Raw genomic sequence first — 17,500 nt, 5'->3', positions numbered from 1 at the left:
GGCAGCAGCATCCCACAAAATCCTGGGAATTCCTCCCAGCTCCTCTCAGCAGCTTCATCTCCAAAGCAGCATTCCAAGATTTATGAGCATCTGTGCTTTATATGGTGACAAAAAAAAAAATTGTATTTTAATAAATTTTTCTTTTTTAAAAAAATGCCTTGAAGGCTGACACAAATCGTCTTTCTAACACTCCAATTTTCCATCCTGCCCAGTGGAATAATTCTGGAACTTGACGAAAAAATTACATTTCCTGACCGCAAACACACATTAAAAATAGATTTTTAAGCCCCTAAAATGTTATTTACCACACAAAAAAAAAATGAACCCCAGCTTCTGTGAAGGTCAGGGATTATGTGAAATTTCACAGCATGAATGGACTAAACCTTCATCCTGCAGACCCTGAGCTTTTATTGACCAACAGGAAAAAGGATGGGAAACCACTTACAGGTTTTGACTGGATGAATCCGAGGCTGAGATACACAGATAGGTCATGTCCTGCAATACAAAATAAAATAGTCACGAAACACCTTCAAGAATCACAAAATCCTCCATTTCTCTCCTTTTTTTTTTTTCTTTTTCAGTTGACCTTGAGGAGAGAAGAAAACTGAAAACCACTTTGGGGTTTGCTCCACTGCACTGGATGGGTTCATCCATCCCACCCCTCTCAATCCCACAGGACAGACCAAGATGTGGGGACAACCAAAATATTCAGGATCTCCCCCAAAACAGAGCCAGGGAGCCCCAAACTCCACCAGGAAGATGTGCACTGACAAAGCCACTCTCATCAATGAGTTATTTCCTCCTCGTCCTTTTAATACCCCATAAATCATCTGCTGCCTGCTGGCCTAGGTCAGGTTACTTTCCTCTCCTGAAAACATCGTTTCCTCGATCCTCCCTGGTCAAAGCTAAATTTAGATCCTTTTTATCTGGAGCTTGAGGGGGTTTTTGTAATCTTTTCTTAGCAAAATTTAGGGAGAGGGAATCCTGCAGCCCACGGGGATTGCCCCATCTCCATCCTGGCTCAGGTAGCCCAACACCTGGACCACCCTGCAGCCCAGGAGGTTGGAAAAAGTGGATTATTTATGGAAGGAAGAGGCAGAGCAGGATGGGCACTGGGATAATTCTGTGCTGGAATGACCCACATGGGAAGGATGAGCACAGACAGGTTTTCCATGCATCTCCTCACCCACAGCTCCATGCTGGTGCCATCCCAACCTCTCCCTGCATTGAGAAGAGCCACCACACCATCAAATTCACCATGGAGGAGCCAAAACAGCTTCAATCCACCCCAAATCCCGACCCACAGCTGTGGGAAATGGATTTGTAGGGAATCCTCAAAGTCTGACTGAAGGCTCACATAGGATGGATGTGTGTGCAAACTCTGAGAGAGAAAATGCTGAGTTAGAAATGCCACAGGATAGGACAGACATCATTGAGAGAGAAATGGAACTGGAAACAAGTTTCTCATAATGGCCTTGCAATAAGACTGGATGTTTTGGAGAAATAGAACTGTGAAAGGTGAATGTATGGAACATATAAATAGGAAAATAGAATTATGAAAAGGTGCATTGTTAGTAGGACCCACAATTACCATTTAGAGCAAGTTTTTACCATTTAGATGACTGGCTTTAAGGCATTAACAACGTTGTGTGGCAAAAGCTGATAGGCCAAGAAACGCTTATAATGAGTTGTAATTAGGAAATGGTTTGGCTTCTGATTGTGATGGTGTGAATTGTAAAACCTGTATTGTCTCACCCCTCTGTCCAGGGTTGCAGTGTAGGATGTACACAAAGCGTTTATTCTCTCCCCATCCCCATGAGCTGTTGGAACCAGGTGGGGCAGTGTTTTCCCAGGCCCCTCCTTTGGGCTCTTCTGCTCATGGCCCATCAATGCCTTGCCCAGGACTCACAGGGAACTCCCTCCAGGAGCTCTCTCTGTTTAATGGGCCATCAAGGAGCCACTGCACGACTCCTCATCCCATTGGGAGATGCTCCCAATGCCCAGGGGGAGGAGCCAAGCATTCCCACCTGGAGAGAATCTGGGATTTGGGACAGGACAAGCAGCCCTGAGCCACTGGATTCCCAGAGGAGCAGAGCTCCCAGACCTTTCTGTGGGATCACTGCTTCAGGAAGAGCCCCTCACCTGGACTGCTCCCCCCACCCTGCTCAGGGTGTGCTCTGACTCTGTCAGTGCTCCTTTGTGTTATTGCATTTATTTTATTTCACCTTTTTTACCTTTCTTCTTAATAAATTGTATTTCTGACTTGGAGCTTCTCACTCGTTTTGCTTTCAAACCACGACACCCCTCACATGAGACTGAAAAGGGAATAAAAGTCTTTCAAACCTGGGTCAGAAAAAGGGATAACTGGACCCACAGCCCCGGGTGTCCCCAGGCCGGGGACACGGGGGCGGTGCTGGGGTTTGCGGTCCCGGCTCGGGGCCGTGATTGACACATTGCTCAACCCCCCGGCCCTGCCCGCTTCCCCTTTGCGCGGCTCTGCTCCGGGCTGTGAGCTCTGCCTGTGCTTTGCTCCCCGTTGTAAGCCCTCTATGCATTTTGCTCCATGTTGTAAACTTTCCATGTGCTTTGCTACATGTTGTAAACGCTCCATGTGCTTTGCTACATGTTGTAAACGCTCCATGTGCTTTGCTACATGTTGTAAGCGCTCTGTGCACTTTGCTACACGCAGAGTTTACAAGAGAGTTGCAAGTGCTTTGTGTGCTTTGCTCCCCATTGTAAGTTCTCCACGTGCTTTGCTCCATATTGTAAACTCTTCGTGCTCTTTGCTATATGTTGTAAGCACTTTGTGTGCTCCCTGCTCTTTGCTCCATGTTGTAAATGCTCCATAGGTTTTGCTACATGTTATAAGCTCTCCGTGCGCTTTGCTCCATGTTGTAAGTGCTCTGTGTGCTTTGCTCCGTATTGTAAGCTCTCACTCTGCTTTGCTCCTCGTTGTAAGCCCTCCATGCATTTTGCTCCATGTTGTAAACTCTCCGTGTGCTTTGCTACACGTTGTAAGCACTTTGTGCACATTGCTCCCCATCGTAAGCACTCCCTGCACTTTGCTACATGTTGTAAACGCTCCATAGGCTTTGCTACATCTTGTAAGCTCTCTGCATGCTTTGCTCCGTGTTGTAAGTGTTCTGTGTGCTTTGCTCCCCGTTGTAAGCTCTCCACGCACTTTGCTCCATATTGTAAACTCTTTGTGCTCTTTGCTACATGTTGTAAGCGCTTTGTGTGTTTTGCTCCCCTTTGTAAGTGCTCCCTGCGCTTTTCTCCACGTTGTAAATGCTCCATAGGTTTTGCTACATGTTGTAAGCTCTCCATGTGCTTTGCTTCCCATTGTAAGCTCTCCACGCACTTTGCTCCACATTGCAAACACTCTGTAGGCTTTGCTACATGTTGTAAGCTCTCTCTGTGCTTTGCTCCCCATTGTAAGCGCTCCCTGCTCTTTGCTCCATGTTGTAAATGCTCCATAGATTTTGCTACATGTTGTAAGCTCTCCATGTGCTTTGCTCCCCATTGTAAGCTCTCCACATGCTTTGCTCCATGTTGTAAGTGTTCCGTGTGCTTTGCTCCATGTTGTAAACTATCACTCTGCTTTGTTCCCCATTGTAAGCACTCTGTGCAGTTTGCTCCATGTTGTAAATTCTCAGTGTGCTTTGCTACACGTTGTAAGCACTTTGTTGTGTTTTGCTGCCCATATTCAGCCTTCTGTACACTTTGCTCCCCATTGTAAGTGCTCCATGTGCTTTACTCCATGTTGTAAGTGCTCCATGTGCTTTGCTCCACATTGTAGGTGCTCTCTGCACTTTGCTGCCTAATGTAAGCTCTCCACGCACTTTACTCCCCCTTGTAAGCTCTATGTGTGCTTTGCTCCATATTGTAAGCACTCCATGTGCTTTACTCCCTGTTGTAAGCACTCCATGTGCTTTGCTCCATGTTATAAGCTCTCCACGCACTTTGCTCCCCCTTGTAAGCACCCATGGGCTTTGCTCCCTGTTGTAAACTCTCCATGTGCTTTGCTCCCTGTGTGGTCAAGCCCTGCTCTCTCCAGCCCAGAGCCGTTTGTCCATCCCTGGAGCTCTGTCCCACTCCCATTACTCAGCACCTTGGCAGGGAAAGGCTCCCCTGGGGTTTTTTTGGGGTTCCCTGCCCGTGGTGGCCCCAAAAAGGATGAGGGGTCCTGGCGGTCCCGTTCCCTTCCTGCAGCATCCCAACACTGGGGTGGAGCACCCCCAGCACAAGAAGGATGTGGAGCTGCTGGAGAGAGTCCAGAGGAGTCGGGGGAAATCTCCAAAAGCTGGAAAAACTCTGCTCTGGAGCCAGGCTGGGAGAGCTGGGGATGCTCACCTGGAGAGGAGAAGCTCCAGGGAGAGCTCAGAGCCCCATCCAGAGCCTCAAAGGGCTCCAGGAGAGCTGGAGAGGGACTGGGGACAAGGGATGGAGGGACAGGACACAGGGAATGGCTTCCCACTGCCAGAGGGCAGGGATGGATGGATGGATGGATGGATGGATGGATGGATGGATGGATGGATGGATGGATGGATGGATGGATGGATGGATGGGATATTGGGAAGAAATTCTTGGTTGTGAGTGCAGTGAAGCCCTGGCACAGATTCCCAGAGAAGCTTTGGCTGCCCCTGGATCCCTGGAATATCCAAAGCCAGGCTGGACAGGGCTTGGGGCAGCCTGGGACGGTGGAAGTTGTCCCTGTCCCCATCAGGTATCCAGCGCCCCTCACTCCCCGCACATCCCGGGAGCCCAACCCGCAGCTGCCACCCGGGCAGGGATTTGTGCACCAGCGACCCGCCCCACCCCTCCGGCATCACCGCAGGGGCAGCTCCCTCCTGCCTCAGTTTCCCCAGCGAGGGCCCCGCAGAGAACCGGGGACAGGGAGCAGCGCCCGGGCAGGGAGCGGGTCCCTCCCTCTGTGTCCCCTCCCCGCCGGGGCTCCATTCGCGGGGCGCCGCCGCCCTCTCGTGGGGACCCCCCGGCAGCACCGGGCCTGACCCCGCAGCCCAAAAACCCCCGAGGGATGCCCCAAACAGCCCTCGGTCCCCTCCCCAAATCCATCACTGAGCTGCTTTGGGCAGCATTGCCTTGTGTAAAATGGTACAAATCGGTGTAAATTGGTGCAAATGGGTGTCAATCCAGCATTGCTCCTGCCCAGGGCAGGAGAAGCTCCCGGGTGTCCCATCCCAGCTCCTGCTGCCCCGGGTGGTCCCCAGGCCCCCCAGCCAGGCACAAACCTCCAGCACGGGCTTGGCGCCGTTGTGGACGGACAGGATGTGGGTCACCCCCTTCCTCTGCAGGTTCTCGTGGTCCTCAGAGTCTGGAAATGGGAGCCAGGTGGGAATTACCTGCCCTGCTGGCACCCCCTGACCCCCATTCCAGCCCTTCCCACTGCCTCTCATCCCAGGGAAGGAGATTGGACACTTGTTTCCAAACAAAATCCCCCTGGGATGGGTGGGCACTCAGCAGGTTCCATACAGGTGGGCAGGGTGTAATCCTCAGCCTTCACCACACCTGCCCAAGGGACATGGGACATCAGGGGACAGCAGGTTCCTAAAGCCACCCCCAGAATCAGAAATTAACCCTGATAACCCAGAAAAGGCTGTTGTGTCCTTGTTGTTGAGGTTTCCAGATATGCCATGAATTTGCTGATGTTCCAGCAGGGCTGGTGACCACAGTTCCCTTTCCTGGGCTAAACTGAGATCACTGGAAATTGGGATGGGGATTTGGGGCAACTCTGGAAGATGCTGAGATTCCCAGTTGGGAGCACATGGAGCTGCCAAGGAGAGGAATCCTCCAGCCCTGCCAGCTGCCCAAGGATCCCACAGCACCAGGGAGGGGCAGGGAGAGACACTTACCACGAATATTCCCCAGGTAGAGGCCGGTGACAATCTGGGAGGTGACAAAAAAGAGAGAGAATTCAAGGTACATCTGATGTGGTGGGAATGAGCTCTGGTTCCAGCAGGACCAGGACACCTGGCACCAAACTCCCCAGGCCGTGCCAAACCAAGCAGCCAAATCCAAGGATCATCTTCATAAACAAGCAGGAAAGGCTGAGCCTAAAGCCCTCAGGAGAGCAGAGCTCAGAAAAGCTCAGCACAGAGATGGGAGGAGTTTGGATGTGATCCTCTGGAGTTTCAAAGGTTGCATCTGCCAGCTGGGCATGGATGGACACTATTTATAGCAGGATTTATATTTATTGCAGTTAAGAGATGTCAAGGCTGCAAACTCGGTCTCCAGCTCGCTGCTGCAGGGTTATGAAGGAGAAAAGGACCAGCTCAGGGTGTTTGAGGGGTGTGAGAACCCACCAGAGCATTTCCAGAGGCACGGAAGGACAGAGCTGATTATCAGCTGGATGTGCTGGTGCCCATCTGGCAGAAGAGCCCTGAAGTTTGAGGAGTTTTAGGGAATTTCAACAGCCCTGGGTCACATCCAGCTGAACCCCAGCCCATTCCTGGGTGCAAACACCTGCATTCAGCACAAACTGTGAAGGGGAATGCAGAGCCCTGCATCTTATAGAGTCCAAAACTGAATCAAAAAATGTCTGCACCAACCCAGCCTTTTAGCCCTGTTTGGTTTTGGGCTCCCCAAGAGGGTTTGGTGGCCCTGGGGGGTTGTAACCCCCACTTTGCCTGTCAGGCTGAGCCCACAGCAGGTGAATGCTGGTGTTACACCACATCAGAGCCACGCAGAGGGAGTTTGCCCTGATCTGATCTCACTGTTGTTGTCCCAGAGTCTAATTTTAAACTGGAGGACTCACATTCCAAGTGGTTATTTAAGGACACCAACAGAAATCGATCCCCTCCTCCAGCCCTGGAGGAAAAAAGCAGCACTGAAACCACATTTCCCCCATTGCTGGGGCACAGCCCGAGGGTGGAAAGGGAGGAATTTCCCTGCAGGGACCCCTGTTATCCCTGAGGATGAAAATGCCAGGGTTTTACCACCCCAGGGATGAGCATTTAAGGCCAGCTGTCACTTTTCTGACACCTGCAGACACTGAGCTCTTCACCTCGGATTTAAATCCGTTTGTTTTCTTAATTCTCTTGAAGTGCCTGGCATTCCAAAGGGGTGTGGGAAAGGGGAAGGTGCAGACAGTTGTATTTAGGGACCTGGGAAGTGTATCCATGGGCTGCAGAAGGAGAGGACGTGCTGGCCACCATCCCATTGTCCCCCTGTACCTTGCTCATTCCACTCCCCATGGATTTTCTCTGCTCAGGATCAGGATTTTCGGATTGTTTCTCGGTCTCCAAGGCTGCCTGCAAACAAACCCCCAAAATTCCCAGGGAGGATGGTGAGATCTGAGCCTCCCCAAGAGCAGGAGGAAGGGAAACACGGCAGGAGGGGAGCAAGCAGAGCCCTGGCAAGCTCAGCTCACCTGCAGGCTGCTCCGACGCGTCCCGCTGCTGCTCTGGAGGGAAAGGGAGCAGAGAGCGCCTGGTGCCAGGAAGGGGAGGATGAAATAAAGATCTGGGATCATGGCAAGGCTCAGGTTTCTCTCCTGGCCTTCCACAGCCTTTTGGGAAGGAACAACTCCCTTATCCCAGCAGCACTGGGAACTCCATTTGCCCCAAAACATGAATTTTCCAGGCACAAACCCCTGGCAGCTCCATGTCCCTCACCCAGGCTGGTGCCACCAGGCTGCCAGAGGCTGGGGCTGTGCAAAAAGAAGGAAAAGCAGAATTCCAGCCATTCACCAGCCTGGGATTGTCACCTTCATCCTTATCACCTCAGAGATAAATTTATCACTTCAGGGATTTATTTTTCAGGTGTAGGAAGGAGAGCTCATTGCTTAATACCCACCAGATTAGTTCACCTTAAAAACCTTCCCAAATTTCTGAGTGGGAGGGAAAGAGGGGCCAGCAAGTGGCTGAGACCCCACCACAGCTCCTAAACCACATCAAGTTCCCTGATGGTTTCCTGATGGTTTCCTCTCCCATCAGGAAAAGAGCAAATTAAAGTCAAATCCTGGTTTAGTCTTCAGAGGGGCAGGGATCAGAGAGACCAAAGATCTTGGGAACAAAAACCATGGATTTCCACGTGTGGGCACACAAGGAGCTGCATCATAATCAAGAAAATTCCTTCCTGGATCAGCTCTGCTCACAGAGAAAAACTGTGAAAAACAGGGATTAAGAGCTCAAAACCTGCAGAGCCCAGGAGACACCGGCTCAGCTGAAGGGAGAAATTTGGCAGCAGCTTCCTTAGCCCCGAAAACATTAAGCCAGGAAGCAAACCTCATTCAGGAACCAAATTTCCCACCCCACCAAACCCATCCAGAGACCAGCACCAGGCACCTCTCAAGTTAACCAGACGTTTATTAGCATTTCTGGAGGTGGAGAGGGTGTTCCAGTACAGTAACAAGCAACGAGGTCACGCACGGGGTGATGGAATCATTTCACGTTCAAGCAGAGCAGGTTCCACTGAGTTGCTTTTTATTTCTTCCATTCGTTCTTGTCAAAATCCCACTGGGCTGAGATGCCCTCCACGGGGTTCACCCTCATGTCCAACATCCTCTTGGTCTGAGCAGACACCCACTCCTCGGAGAAGGTGTGAGGGATGGCGCCGTACACTGCAGGAATTGGGGAATTAATTATGGAATTAATTATGGAATTAATTACGGAATTAATTACGGAATTACGTCCTCGTGCCACATCACCAAGTTGGGAATTTTGGCCTAAGTTTCACTAATAAAAGGGGTTTTTTTCCCCACTGGAGCAGGTTGACTAGAGAAGCTGTGGTTGTCTCATTCTTCGAAATGTCCAAGGCCAGGTTGGACAGGGTTTGGAGAAACCTGGGATAGTGGGAAGTGTCCCTGTCCATGGATGGAGGGGAAATGGGATAATCTTCAAGACCCTTTCCAACCCAAACCAGCCTGTGATTCTGTGATCTGTCCAAACCTCCACTCCCTGCATCCAGTTTCTGCAGCATCCAGCTCAGATCACATTCCCACATGGATTCTCCAGTGGTTTCCTTCATCACCAAGGTAACAGCTTCCTGCTTTCCTTTCTTTCAAGGCAGGGAGCAGCTCCTTTAACTGCTGCTCTGCCTCCCAGCAGCTGGAGGCTCCCTGGAGCTGGGAAAGCAGCCAAACGTGGCAGAAACCCAAATGTTCACTACCCAAGGCAGCAAAAGAGGGGAAGCTCTGGGATCAAGAATCTCACTGCTCATTCCCTTCCACTTCCTGTCCTCCCAAACCTCCACTCCTTTTCTCTGAGTCAGCTCCCTGAATATTTCTGCTCCATCCCCACAAGTTACAGCTCCAGGATGGAGTTTTCAGGGGTTAACAGAGAGCTCCTGCTGGGAGCTCCCTGTTCTGGCTGTCCCATAACCCTGACCCCACAGAATTCCCATCAGGCATCTCCTGATCCCACTCTCCAGGGAAGAGTTTACTTACTGAAGTGCTTCTGCCAGATGAGGATGAATCCAGTGAAACCAAGGAAGAACAGAACTCCCCCCACGATGGTTTTCCACTCGCTTGTCCCTTTCTTCATCTCTGCGTAGGTCTCGTTGAATTTCATCCGATACACTTGGGGGAAAAAAAAAAAATATCAAATCCTCTCTTTTAACTTTTCCTGGGATTTGCAGGTGACCAGGAATTCTGCAGAGGGAGGTGAAGGAAGCCTGAGGCTCCCCAAAAGGGGATGGATGTTAAATTAAGTTGGGCACATACCAAAGCCAATTAGTTGTTTCACCTCCACATCAGTTTTAGTCTCCATTTTACAGATTATCCTAAAGTTGGGCACGAGTTATTTACAGAACAGACCTGAAAGAAGGAAAACTGGGAGTTCTCCTTCCTCCCCTCCAATTCCCAGTGTGGAATTGCTTTGGGCTTACTGACCCCAAAGCTTCCTAGCACAAATAATTCCAACAGGAATGTTTCGAGCTCAAAAGGCTCCACAGCTGCCACTGAAATCCGCAGGAATTTAAAACCCAGAGCAACAGAAAATTCTGGAGCCATTCCTCAATAATTTTTAAACTTTTCCCAGACCAAGTTCTCCCTTCACACCAGGAAAGCAGTTAGAATAAGATGAAGAGATTATTTGCAAGTCAAACACCCACAGGGAGCTTTCATTAGCTGGAATTTGGTTCATGGCAAGGTCAGTGGTTGTTAACATTCAAATCCAAGTTTGTGTTTGGGGCTCACTTCACTCAGCTGGAATAACAATGGCACATTGTTGTATTGAAGAGATTTTTTTTTTCCTGGCTTGTTGAAAGCAGATGGGAATCAAGAAATTATTATTATTATTATTATTATTATTATTTGGTTTCTGGGAGAGGAAGGAATGGCTGAACGTGAGCTCAGACATGGAACAGAAGCCACAGCAGAGGCATTTCATGTTCTGTAACAGCATCAAAGATCTTGGGAATAAAAACCATGGAACACACACAAGGAGCTCCATCATAAGTAAATTCCTTCATGGATCAGCTCTGCTCACAGACACTGGGGAAAAACAGGGATTAAAAGCTGTTCCAAGCATGGCCTCCAAGGGCCTGGAGTGATAAGACAAGGGAAATGGCTTTGAGCTGGATGGGTTTAGATTGGATATTGGGAAGGAATCAATCCCTGTGAGGGTGGGCAGGCCCTGGCACAGATTCCCAGAGCAGCTGTGGCTGCCCCTGGATCCCTGGAAGTGTCCAAGGCCAGGCTGGACAGGGCTTGGAGCAGCCTGGGATGGTGGAACGAGCTGATCTTCCCACTCCCTTCCCACCTAACCCCATTCCACACCTGTTGCCTTGATTTTTCAGCCTTCTACCATTTTTCCTAGAGCTTCCTTACAAACTGTAAGACAAACAAAAACCTGATGTTTGGTAAATAACACATTCCCTTCCAGGGGAGGAAGGACAAATTGATGGACTTCTAAGTTGACCACTGGGGTTAGAGAGGTGAGAGGTGTTACTCCCCCAATCCCTGATCAAATTCCAAACCCTGTTTAAACCCCAAACCAGAATAAAACTTTCCCTTTCTCTTCTCACTTCTCACCTTGACAGGTGATTGTGGTTCTTTTATTTCTCTAACAACAGCAGAACGAGCTGATCTTCCCCCTAAACCCATCCCACCCAAACCCAACATGGAAATCCTGCTGCTGCTGCCTGGGAGTCCCCTTAGAGCATCCCCAAAACTCACATTCCACCTTCTCCTCAGCGGACAGGGCGCTCCAGGACGCCTTCTCCTTCTCCTTGAGCGCCCGCTGCTGCGCCGACAGGTCCCTGACAAAGGCCACCTCGGGCAGGGGCACGTCCCGCCGGTCCACGTAGGAGGGCAGGGTGTAATCCTCAGCCTTCACCACGCCTGACAGGGGACAGGGGACATCAGGGGACAGTACAGACCCCTCTGAGCCCCCACAGCACAGAGCACAGCAGTGCAGGAATTCAGGAGGTAGAAGCATTTAGAATAAATCCCAGTTCTAACAGCATAAAGATGGAATTACAGGATGGTTCAGGATGGATCGGGAAGGACCTTAAAGCTCATCCCAATTCCAGCCCCTGCCATGGGTAGGGACACCTCCCACTATCCCAGGACTAACAGGGATCCAGGGGGAGCTGAGAGGGGCTGAGCCTGGAGAAAAGGAGGCTCAGGAGGGACCTCCTGGCTCTGCACAAGTCCCTGCCAGGAGGGGACAGCCTGGGCTCTGCTCCCAGGGAACAGGGACAGGAGGAGAGGGAACAGCCCCACGCTGGGCCAGGGGAGGCTCAGGGTGGGCACAGCAGGAATTTCCCCATGGAAAGGGTGCTCAGGGATTGGAACTGCCCAGGGAGGGCTGGATCCCCATCCCTGGAGGTGCCCCAGGAATTTTCACTCAGAGCTCTGGGGACAAGGTGAGGATTTGGCACAGCTTGGACTGGGTGACGTTGGAGCTCTTCTCCCACCTGAACAATCCATGATTCTGACTCCTGCCAGGTCCCCGAGCTCCCTCCATCCCAGCCCTCCCCTCACCCAGAGCAGTTCTTTGTGCTCCTCCCCTCCAGGCCCTGTTTTGTCCCCTCCCTGCCCTGAGGGACCCACCGTGTCCGTGTGCCCTGAGGCAGAGGGAGGTGGAGATGGATCTCCTCCCGACCAGGCTGAACACTCTGGAGGCCAACATCCTGCAGGGGCAGCAGCAGCAGTCAGTGCCCAAGGTCAAATAAGAGCATTTCCCACGAATATATATATATATATATATATATATATAATAGAGCCTAAAGATGTCCTGCTCCTTCTCCAAAGGGCAGCACATCACTCCACGCTGACATTTTGTGGGATATTCTCCCACTAAACTGACTTGGATGAGCCTTTCTCTCCCGGTTTTTAACCCGAGCCTCCCTGCACTCGAAGCAAAGGACGTTCCCTTATTTAAATCACCTTTCTAGGAACGCTGTAATTCCAAAATAAACCGTTCCTGGGCGGGTTCCAGGAGCCCCAAGCACATCCCACAGCCACTGCGGCGACCCCTCGGCAGGAGCAGCCCCGGCACATCCCAGGGAAGGGCGGGATCCCAAACAAGGGATTCCCTTCCACACGGGATTTGAGTGATCCCACCTCAGCCCAAAGCCGCTCAAGCTCCCGCACGGACCCGCTGTCTGCCCCTGACCTTGCCCTCCCTGGTTGTCACCTCAGTCCCCCCCGACATGTCGCGACAGCGGTGACAGACCCCGCACGGACGGGCCGAAACCCGCGGGAGGGGTCGCACCGCTCCCCCCTCACAACAACCCCCCAAGCCGCGCTGCCCCGCCAGCCCGGGCGCGGATAGGGATGGCGGAGGGGGCTCTGTTCTCCCTCCCAGCCCGTCCCCAGCCCGTTCCCTGCCCGTTCCCGGGCTCCTCCCGGCCCGTCCCGGCCCCACGACCTGGCGACCGTCCTCTACGGCGGGCGGGACCGGAAGGAACCGCGGGCGGAAGTGCCGGGGGACGCCGGGAGAGAGCGGCCCGGGCCGGAGCGGCGCCCGCGCGGGGGCTGCCGGGATACGGGCGGACCGCCCCTGGAGGTTTATCCCTCATTCCCAAAATCCCGGGATGTTTGAGGGTGGAAAAGAGCTCCGAGGTCATGGATCCGAGCTGTGACCGGTCATCGCCTTGTGCCCAGCTCAAAGCATTGAGTGTCATCTCCAGGAATTCCTGGGACACCTCCAGGGATGGGGATCCAGCCCTCCCTGGGCAGTTCCAATCTCTGAGCGCCCTTTCCATGGGGAAATTCCTGCTGTGCCCACCCTGAGCCTCCCCTGGCCCAGCCTGAGGCCGTTCCCTCTGCTCCTGTCCCTGTTCCCTGGGAGCAGAGCCCAACCCCCCGGCTGTCCCCTCCTGGCAGGGACTTGTGCAGAGCCAGGAGGCCCCTCTGAGCCTCCTTTTCTCCAGGCTCAGACCCTTCCCAGCTCCCTCAGGATTCTCCAGCCCTTCCCAGCTCCCTCAGGATTCTCCAGCCCCTTCCCAGCTCCCTCAGGATTCTCCAGCCCCTTTCCAGCTCCCTCAGGATTCTCCAGCCCCTTCCCAGCTCCCTCAGGATTCTCCAGCCCCTTTCCCAGCTCTGTTCCCTTCCCTGGACACGCTCCAGCCCCTCAATGTGTTTTTGCGGAGGGCTCAGAACCGCACACAGGGTTCAAGGTTTGGAGCCCAGCACCAGCCAAAAACCAGGATGGAAAAAGCACCAAAAGCTTCCAGGGGTTTGGATGGGATCAGTGTGACAGCTGAGGCATCACTGAAGTAATTTGGGATGTCACCTTTTATACAGAAACCCTTTTTTTCTTTTATTATTTGGGATGTCACACCCTTGGCAGTGCCCAAGGCTGGGCTGGACAGGACTTGGAGTAACCTGGGACAGTGAAAGGTGTCGGGGTTGGAAGTAGATGAGCTTTAAAGCACTTTTAGCCCAAAACCACGACATGGAGGCAATTGATCACAGGCTGGACTGGATGATCCCAAAGATCCTTTCCAGCCTGATGATCCCAGAGGTTTTTTCCAGCCTGATCATTGCAGAGATCTTTTCCAATCCCAAACCATGACGTGGAGGTGATGGGTCACAGACTGGACTGGATAACCTCAGAGATCTTTTCCAGCCTGATCATTGCAGAGATTTTTTCCAATTCCAATCATGACATGGAGGTGACTGGTCACAGGTTGGACTGGATAATCCCAGAGATCTTTTCCAGCCTGATGATCCCAGAGGTCTTTTCCAACCCAAACCATGACATGGAGGTGACTGGTCAAAGGCTGGACTGGATGATCCCAGAGATCTTTTCCAATCCAATGATCCCAAAGATCTTTTCCAACCCAAACCATAACATGGATGTGATGGGTCAGAGGCTGGACTGGATGACCTCAGACATCTTTTCCAGACCGATGATCCCAGAGATCTTTTCCAACCCAAAACATGACATAGAGATGACCGGTCACAGTCATCTGGGACCGGCTGATCCCAGAGATTTTTTCCAGCCCAATGATCCCAGAGACCTTTTCCAACCCCAGATGTTTTCCCCACCTCACCCCATCTGCCATCCATTCCCTGATTCCACAGCACCTCGGGCACCCAAACCACCCCTGACCCTGCACTCCCATCCCGGGGACACTTTCGGGACCCTCCCCTCCCTGCCCTCCCTCCCCTCCCTTCCCTTCCCTCCCCTCCCTTCCCCTCCCTCCCCACAAACCCCAAATCCCCCCCCCAAAAATCACTGTCGCAAAGCCGGCCGCGCTTAGCGGCGTTTTCCGACAGGCGGCCGCGCTGGGCGGCGGGCGGGTCGCGGCGTGAGGCGGCCGGACCGGCACCGGCACCGGGACACCGGGACACGGCACCATGAAACTGACCACACAAGCTTACTGCAAGATGGTCCTGCACGGCGCCAAGTACCCGCACTGCGCCGTCAACGGGCTGCTGGTGGCCGAGCGCCCGCCGGCCCCGCGGCCGCCGCAGCCCGCGCTGTTCGTGGATTGCATCCCGCTCTTCCACGGGACCCTGGCGCTCGCCCCCATGCTGGAGGTGGCCCTGACCCTGGTGAGGGGTTCCTGCAGGGATCAGGGAGGTGGGGAAGGGTCGTGGGTTGAGTTTAGGGGGGGGGGGGGTGTTGGCACAGGGAGGAGTGTGGAGGTGTTGGGGTGAGCGGGGAGATGAGATAAAGGTTGGGGAAACTCTGCTGGGAGAGCTGGGGGTGTAGAAATATCCGTGATTTACAGGGACAAACCTGAGATGTTCTAGAATATGTGGTTTTATTGCAAGGGTTGTGGGTAGAAAGGGCTTTGCCTTCAGCCACCAGCCTGGGATGGAGGGAAGACCCAAAGAGAGATGGAGAGAGAGCAAGAGGGTTTGGGCTGAGAAGAGGGGAGAGAGAGCAAGGGGCAGGGTCAGAGTGTAGGGGGAAGAGCAGGAAAAAGAGACCAAGGTCCTGGTTCCAATCCATTCTATCTCCTTTTGTGATGAATATTCTAATTTACACTGACCAACCAATACAAGACACAAAATCCTATAGAATCTACATACAGCCTATAAGAACTGCTACATTACCATGTGTTACATTTTAAACTCTAAAAACTCCTCTTCAGACTTTTCTGTTTTGCTCCATTGGCCTTTGGATCCCTCAGGCAGCAGAAGGGGATTGTTCAATCCAAAGGGATTCTCCTCCAGCTGCCCAGGCTGTTGTCTTCAGGTTATAGAGTGACTAAGGCTCGGTGTCCTACAACTCAAAGTGAGCTCCCATTTCTATTTCGATTACAGGTTTGATATTTTCAGAATCTTTTGCTAAGCAATCATATTTATAAGGTTTCCCTGGTCCATCTTTCCCAACACTGGGGATGTTCACTGGAGAAGGGAAAGCTCCAGGGAGAACTCAGGGTGCTCCAGGGAGAACTCAGGGTGTTCCAGGGAGAGCTCAGAGCGATTTCCAGGGCCCAAAGGGGCTCCAGGAGAGTTTCCAGGGCGTAAAGGAGCTCCAGGAGAGCTGGAGAGGGATTTGAGATAAGGAAAGGAGAGACAGGACACAGGGAATGGCTCCCCACTGCCAGAGAGTGGATTTAGATGGGATTTTGGGCAGGAATTGTTCCCTGTGAGATGCTGAGCCCTGGCACAGATTCCCAGAGAAGCTGTGGCTGCCCCTGGATCCCTGGAATGCCCAAGGCCAGGAGCAGCCCGGGACGGGGGAAGGTGGAATGGGATGAGTTTTAACATCCCCTTCAACCCAAACCACTCCATGATTCCAGCCAAAAGGAGTTCCATCCCTTTTTGAAAGCATATATAATAAAATAATACAAAAATAATGCATTTTTGGTTCCTCCACACTCAGCTTTAAGGTTTCCCTCAGTCTTTTCCATCCCAATAAAGATTTTAATTGGAAACAAAGCCCAGTTACTCATAGATAAATCCCACTTTTCTCCAGCTGAGATGATGCCACAGGAACATTGGCATCTTTCTAAATTGATGAATTTTACATCAGGAGGATGAGCAGGAGCTGAGCCCGAGCCCTGAGCAGTCAGTTTTACCATAAAACACACAAAATTTATCATTTTTTAAATACATTGACAGCAGTGGAGGAGTAGCAGAATGAGCACTGTGTGTTTTTATTAAATCAGGATTAAATGTCTTTCCACAGGGTTTTTGAATTTTGGTGAACTTCAGGCCTTCAGTGCAGATTAAAAAAAAAAAATTGCAGCAGGATCAGGTTATTGGGAAATAAATCCCAATAAATATTGGGATATTGGGAAATAAATCCTATTTCTTGCAACATCTGCAGGAAGAAATCGATCCTGGAACCAAAGCAATGGCAGGATTTTACTTATTTTACTGATTTTACTCTCAGTTTTTGGTACAAAAAGGTAAAGATTGGAAGCTCTTGGTGTTTCCCACAATAATTAGGATTTGCTGCAGCTCTCTGTGGTTCCCAGCCACTGCTGTGATCCTTCAAAACACAGAATTTTACAAGAGCCTGGGGCCTTTTGCTGCTGTTCTGGGTTTAAACAGAGGCAAAGGTGTCAATAAATCCTGTCAGAGCAGCTGTGAAAATCGGATTTTCTCATGGAAAAGGGTTGAAAGGAGGTGATTCCACATCTTCTGCACCACCTGGGCTGTGGATCCAGAACAAATCAGGGAGATCAAGGTGCTTAAACTCGATTTTTTGTAGCAAAGCAGCTTCATTTGTAAAGGATTTCCCAGCTGTGGCAGGGTTTTATGGGATCTGCTCCTTTCCAGGTTTAGTTATTGCTGATTTTGGCTGAGGGTGGCCCTGTGGGAGGGTTTTCAGCACCAACCCCACAAGTTTCACCTCCCTTCCCTGCCCTGAGTCATCCCAGGATGGGACTGGGGCAAAAAATCTCCAGATTTAATCTGGAAATTGAGGAGGGACTTCCAAATTTTTAAAGTTTTGCCTCCTAAAACTTTCAGGGGGTTGAAGGAATCAAAAAAAACTCCAAACAAACACCTCCAGAGGGTGGTGGGGCACTGAATTCTCCAGGGAACTCTGACATTCCCAAGGTTTCCAGAGCTCCAGGAGGGTTTGGGACAAACACTCCCAGGCACAGGGGAGGATTTTGGGGT

General features: G+C 51.6%; 4 protein-coding genes across 6 annotated transcripts in view; 2 read left to right on the top strand and 2 right to left on the bottom strand.

The window, feature by feature from the left end:
• Nucleotides 1-7,424, bottom strand: part of DUSP22 (dual specificity phosphatase 22) — a 15,711-nt gene extending 8,287 nt beyond the window's left edge. For 2 of the 3 annotated variants that reach the window (XM_083870554.1, XM_083870553.1), the window contains exons 1-5: nt 7,391-7,424; nt 7,194-7,271; nt 5,874-5,907; nt 5,253-5,335; nt 446-495 (exon numbers count right to left, since the gene is read on the bottom strand). In XM_083870554.1, coding sequence (XP_083726680.1) covers nt 446-495; nt 5,253-5,335; nt 5,874-5,907; nt 7,194-7,214 — 188 coding nt within the window. In that variant the 5' untranslated portion in view covers nt 7,215-7,271; nt 7,391-7,424. Of the gene's footprint in view, nt 1-445; nt 496-5,252; nt 5,336-5,873; nt 6,057-7,193; nt 7,272-7,390 lie in introns of those variants that run through there. The other variant, XM_083870552.1, reaches the window with a different exon arrangement.
• GINS2 (GINS complex subunit 2) overlaps nt 1-17,500 on the top strand; it is a 331,333-nt gene that overhangs the window by 292,943 nt on the left and 20,890 nt on the right. The gene's annotated exons all lie outside the window — the stretch shown is intronic.
• COX4I1 (cytochrome c oxidase subunit 4I1) lies at nt 8,310-12,918 on the bottom strand. The gene is made up of 5 exons (XM_083870195.1): nt 12,837-12,918; nt 12,017-12,096; nt 11,138-11,302; nt 9,407-9,538; nt 8,310-8,581 (listed from the first exon to the last, which is right to left on the bottom strand). Exons 2-5 carry the CDS (start codon nt 12,093-12,095, stop codon nt 8,445-8,447), a joined length of 513 nt encoding a protein of 170 aa, XP_083726321.1. The 5' UTR covers nt 12,096; nt 12,837-12,918; the 3' UTR covers nt 8,310-8,444.
• Nucleotides 14,709-17,500, top strand: part of EMC8 (ER membrane protein complex subunit 8) — a 7,894-nt gene continuing 5,102 nt past the window's right edge. The window contains exon 1 of the mRNA XM_083870384.1: nt 14,709-14,971. Within this exon, the coding sequence (XP_083726510.1) occupies nt 14,774-14,971 (198 nt within the window). The 5' untranslated portion in view covers nt 14,709-14,773. The remainder of the gene's footprint in view (nt 14,972-17,500) is intronic.

This window comes from Zosterops lateralis, assembly GCF_965231275.1.
Source record: "Zosterops lateralis genome assembly, chromosome: 12".
NCBI lineage: Eukaryota > Metazoa > Chordata > Aves > Passeriformes > Zosteropidae > Zosterops > Zosterops lateralis.
The sequence above is the reverse complement of the archived record's forward strand: the minus strand, read 5'-3'. Positions and strand labels throughout refer to the sequence as shown.

Coding starts and splice junctions, on each gene's coding strand:
- COX4I1 (XM_083870195.1), bottom strand. CDS start 12,095: ATGTTGGCCTCCAGAGTGTTCAGCCTGGTCGGGAGGAGATCCATCTCC. Junction 11,303..12,016: donor CCTCAGGGCACACGGACACG/GTGGGTCCCTCA, acceptor GTCCCCTGTCAG/GCGTGGTGAAGGCTGAGGAT. Junction 9,539..11,137: donor CGCTGAGGAGAAGGTGGAAT/GTGAGTTTTGGG, acceptor TTTTCCCCCAAG/TGTATCGGATGAAATTCAAC.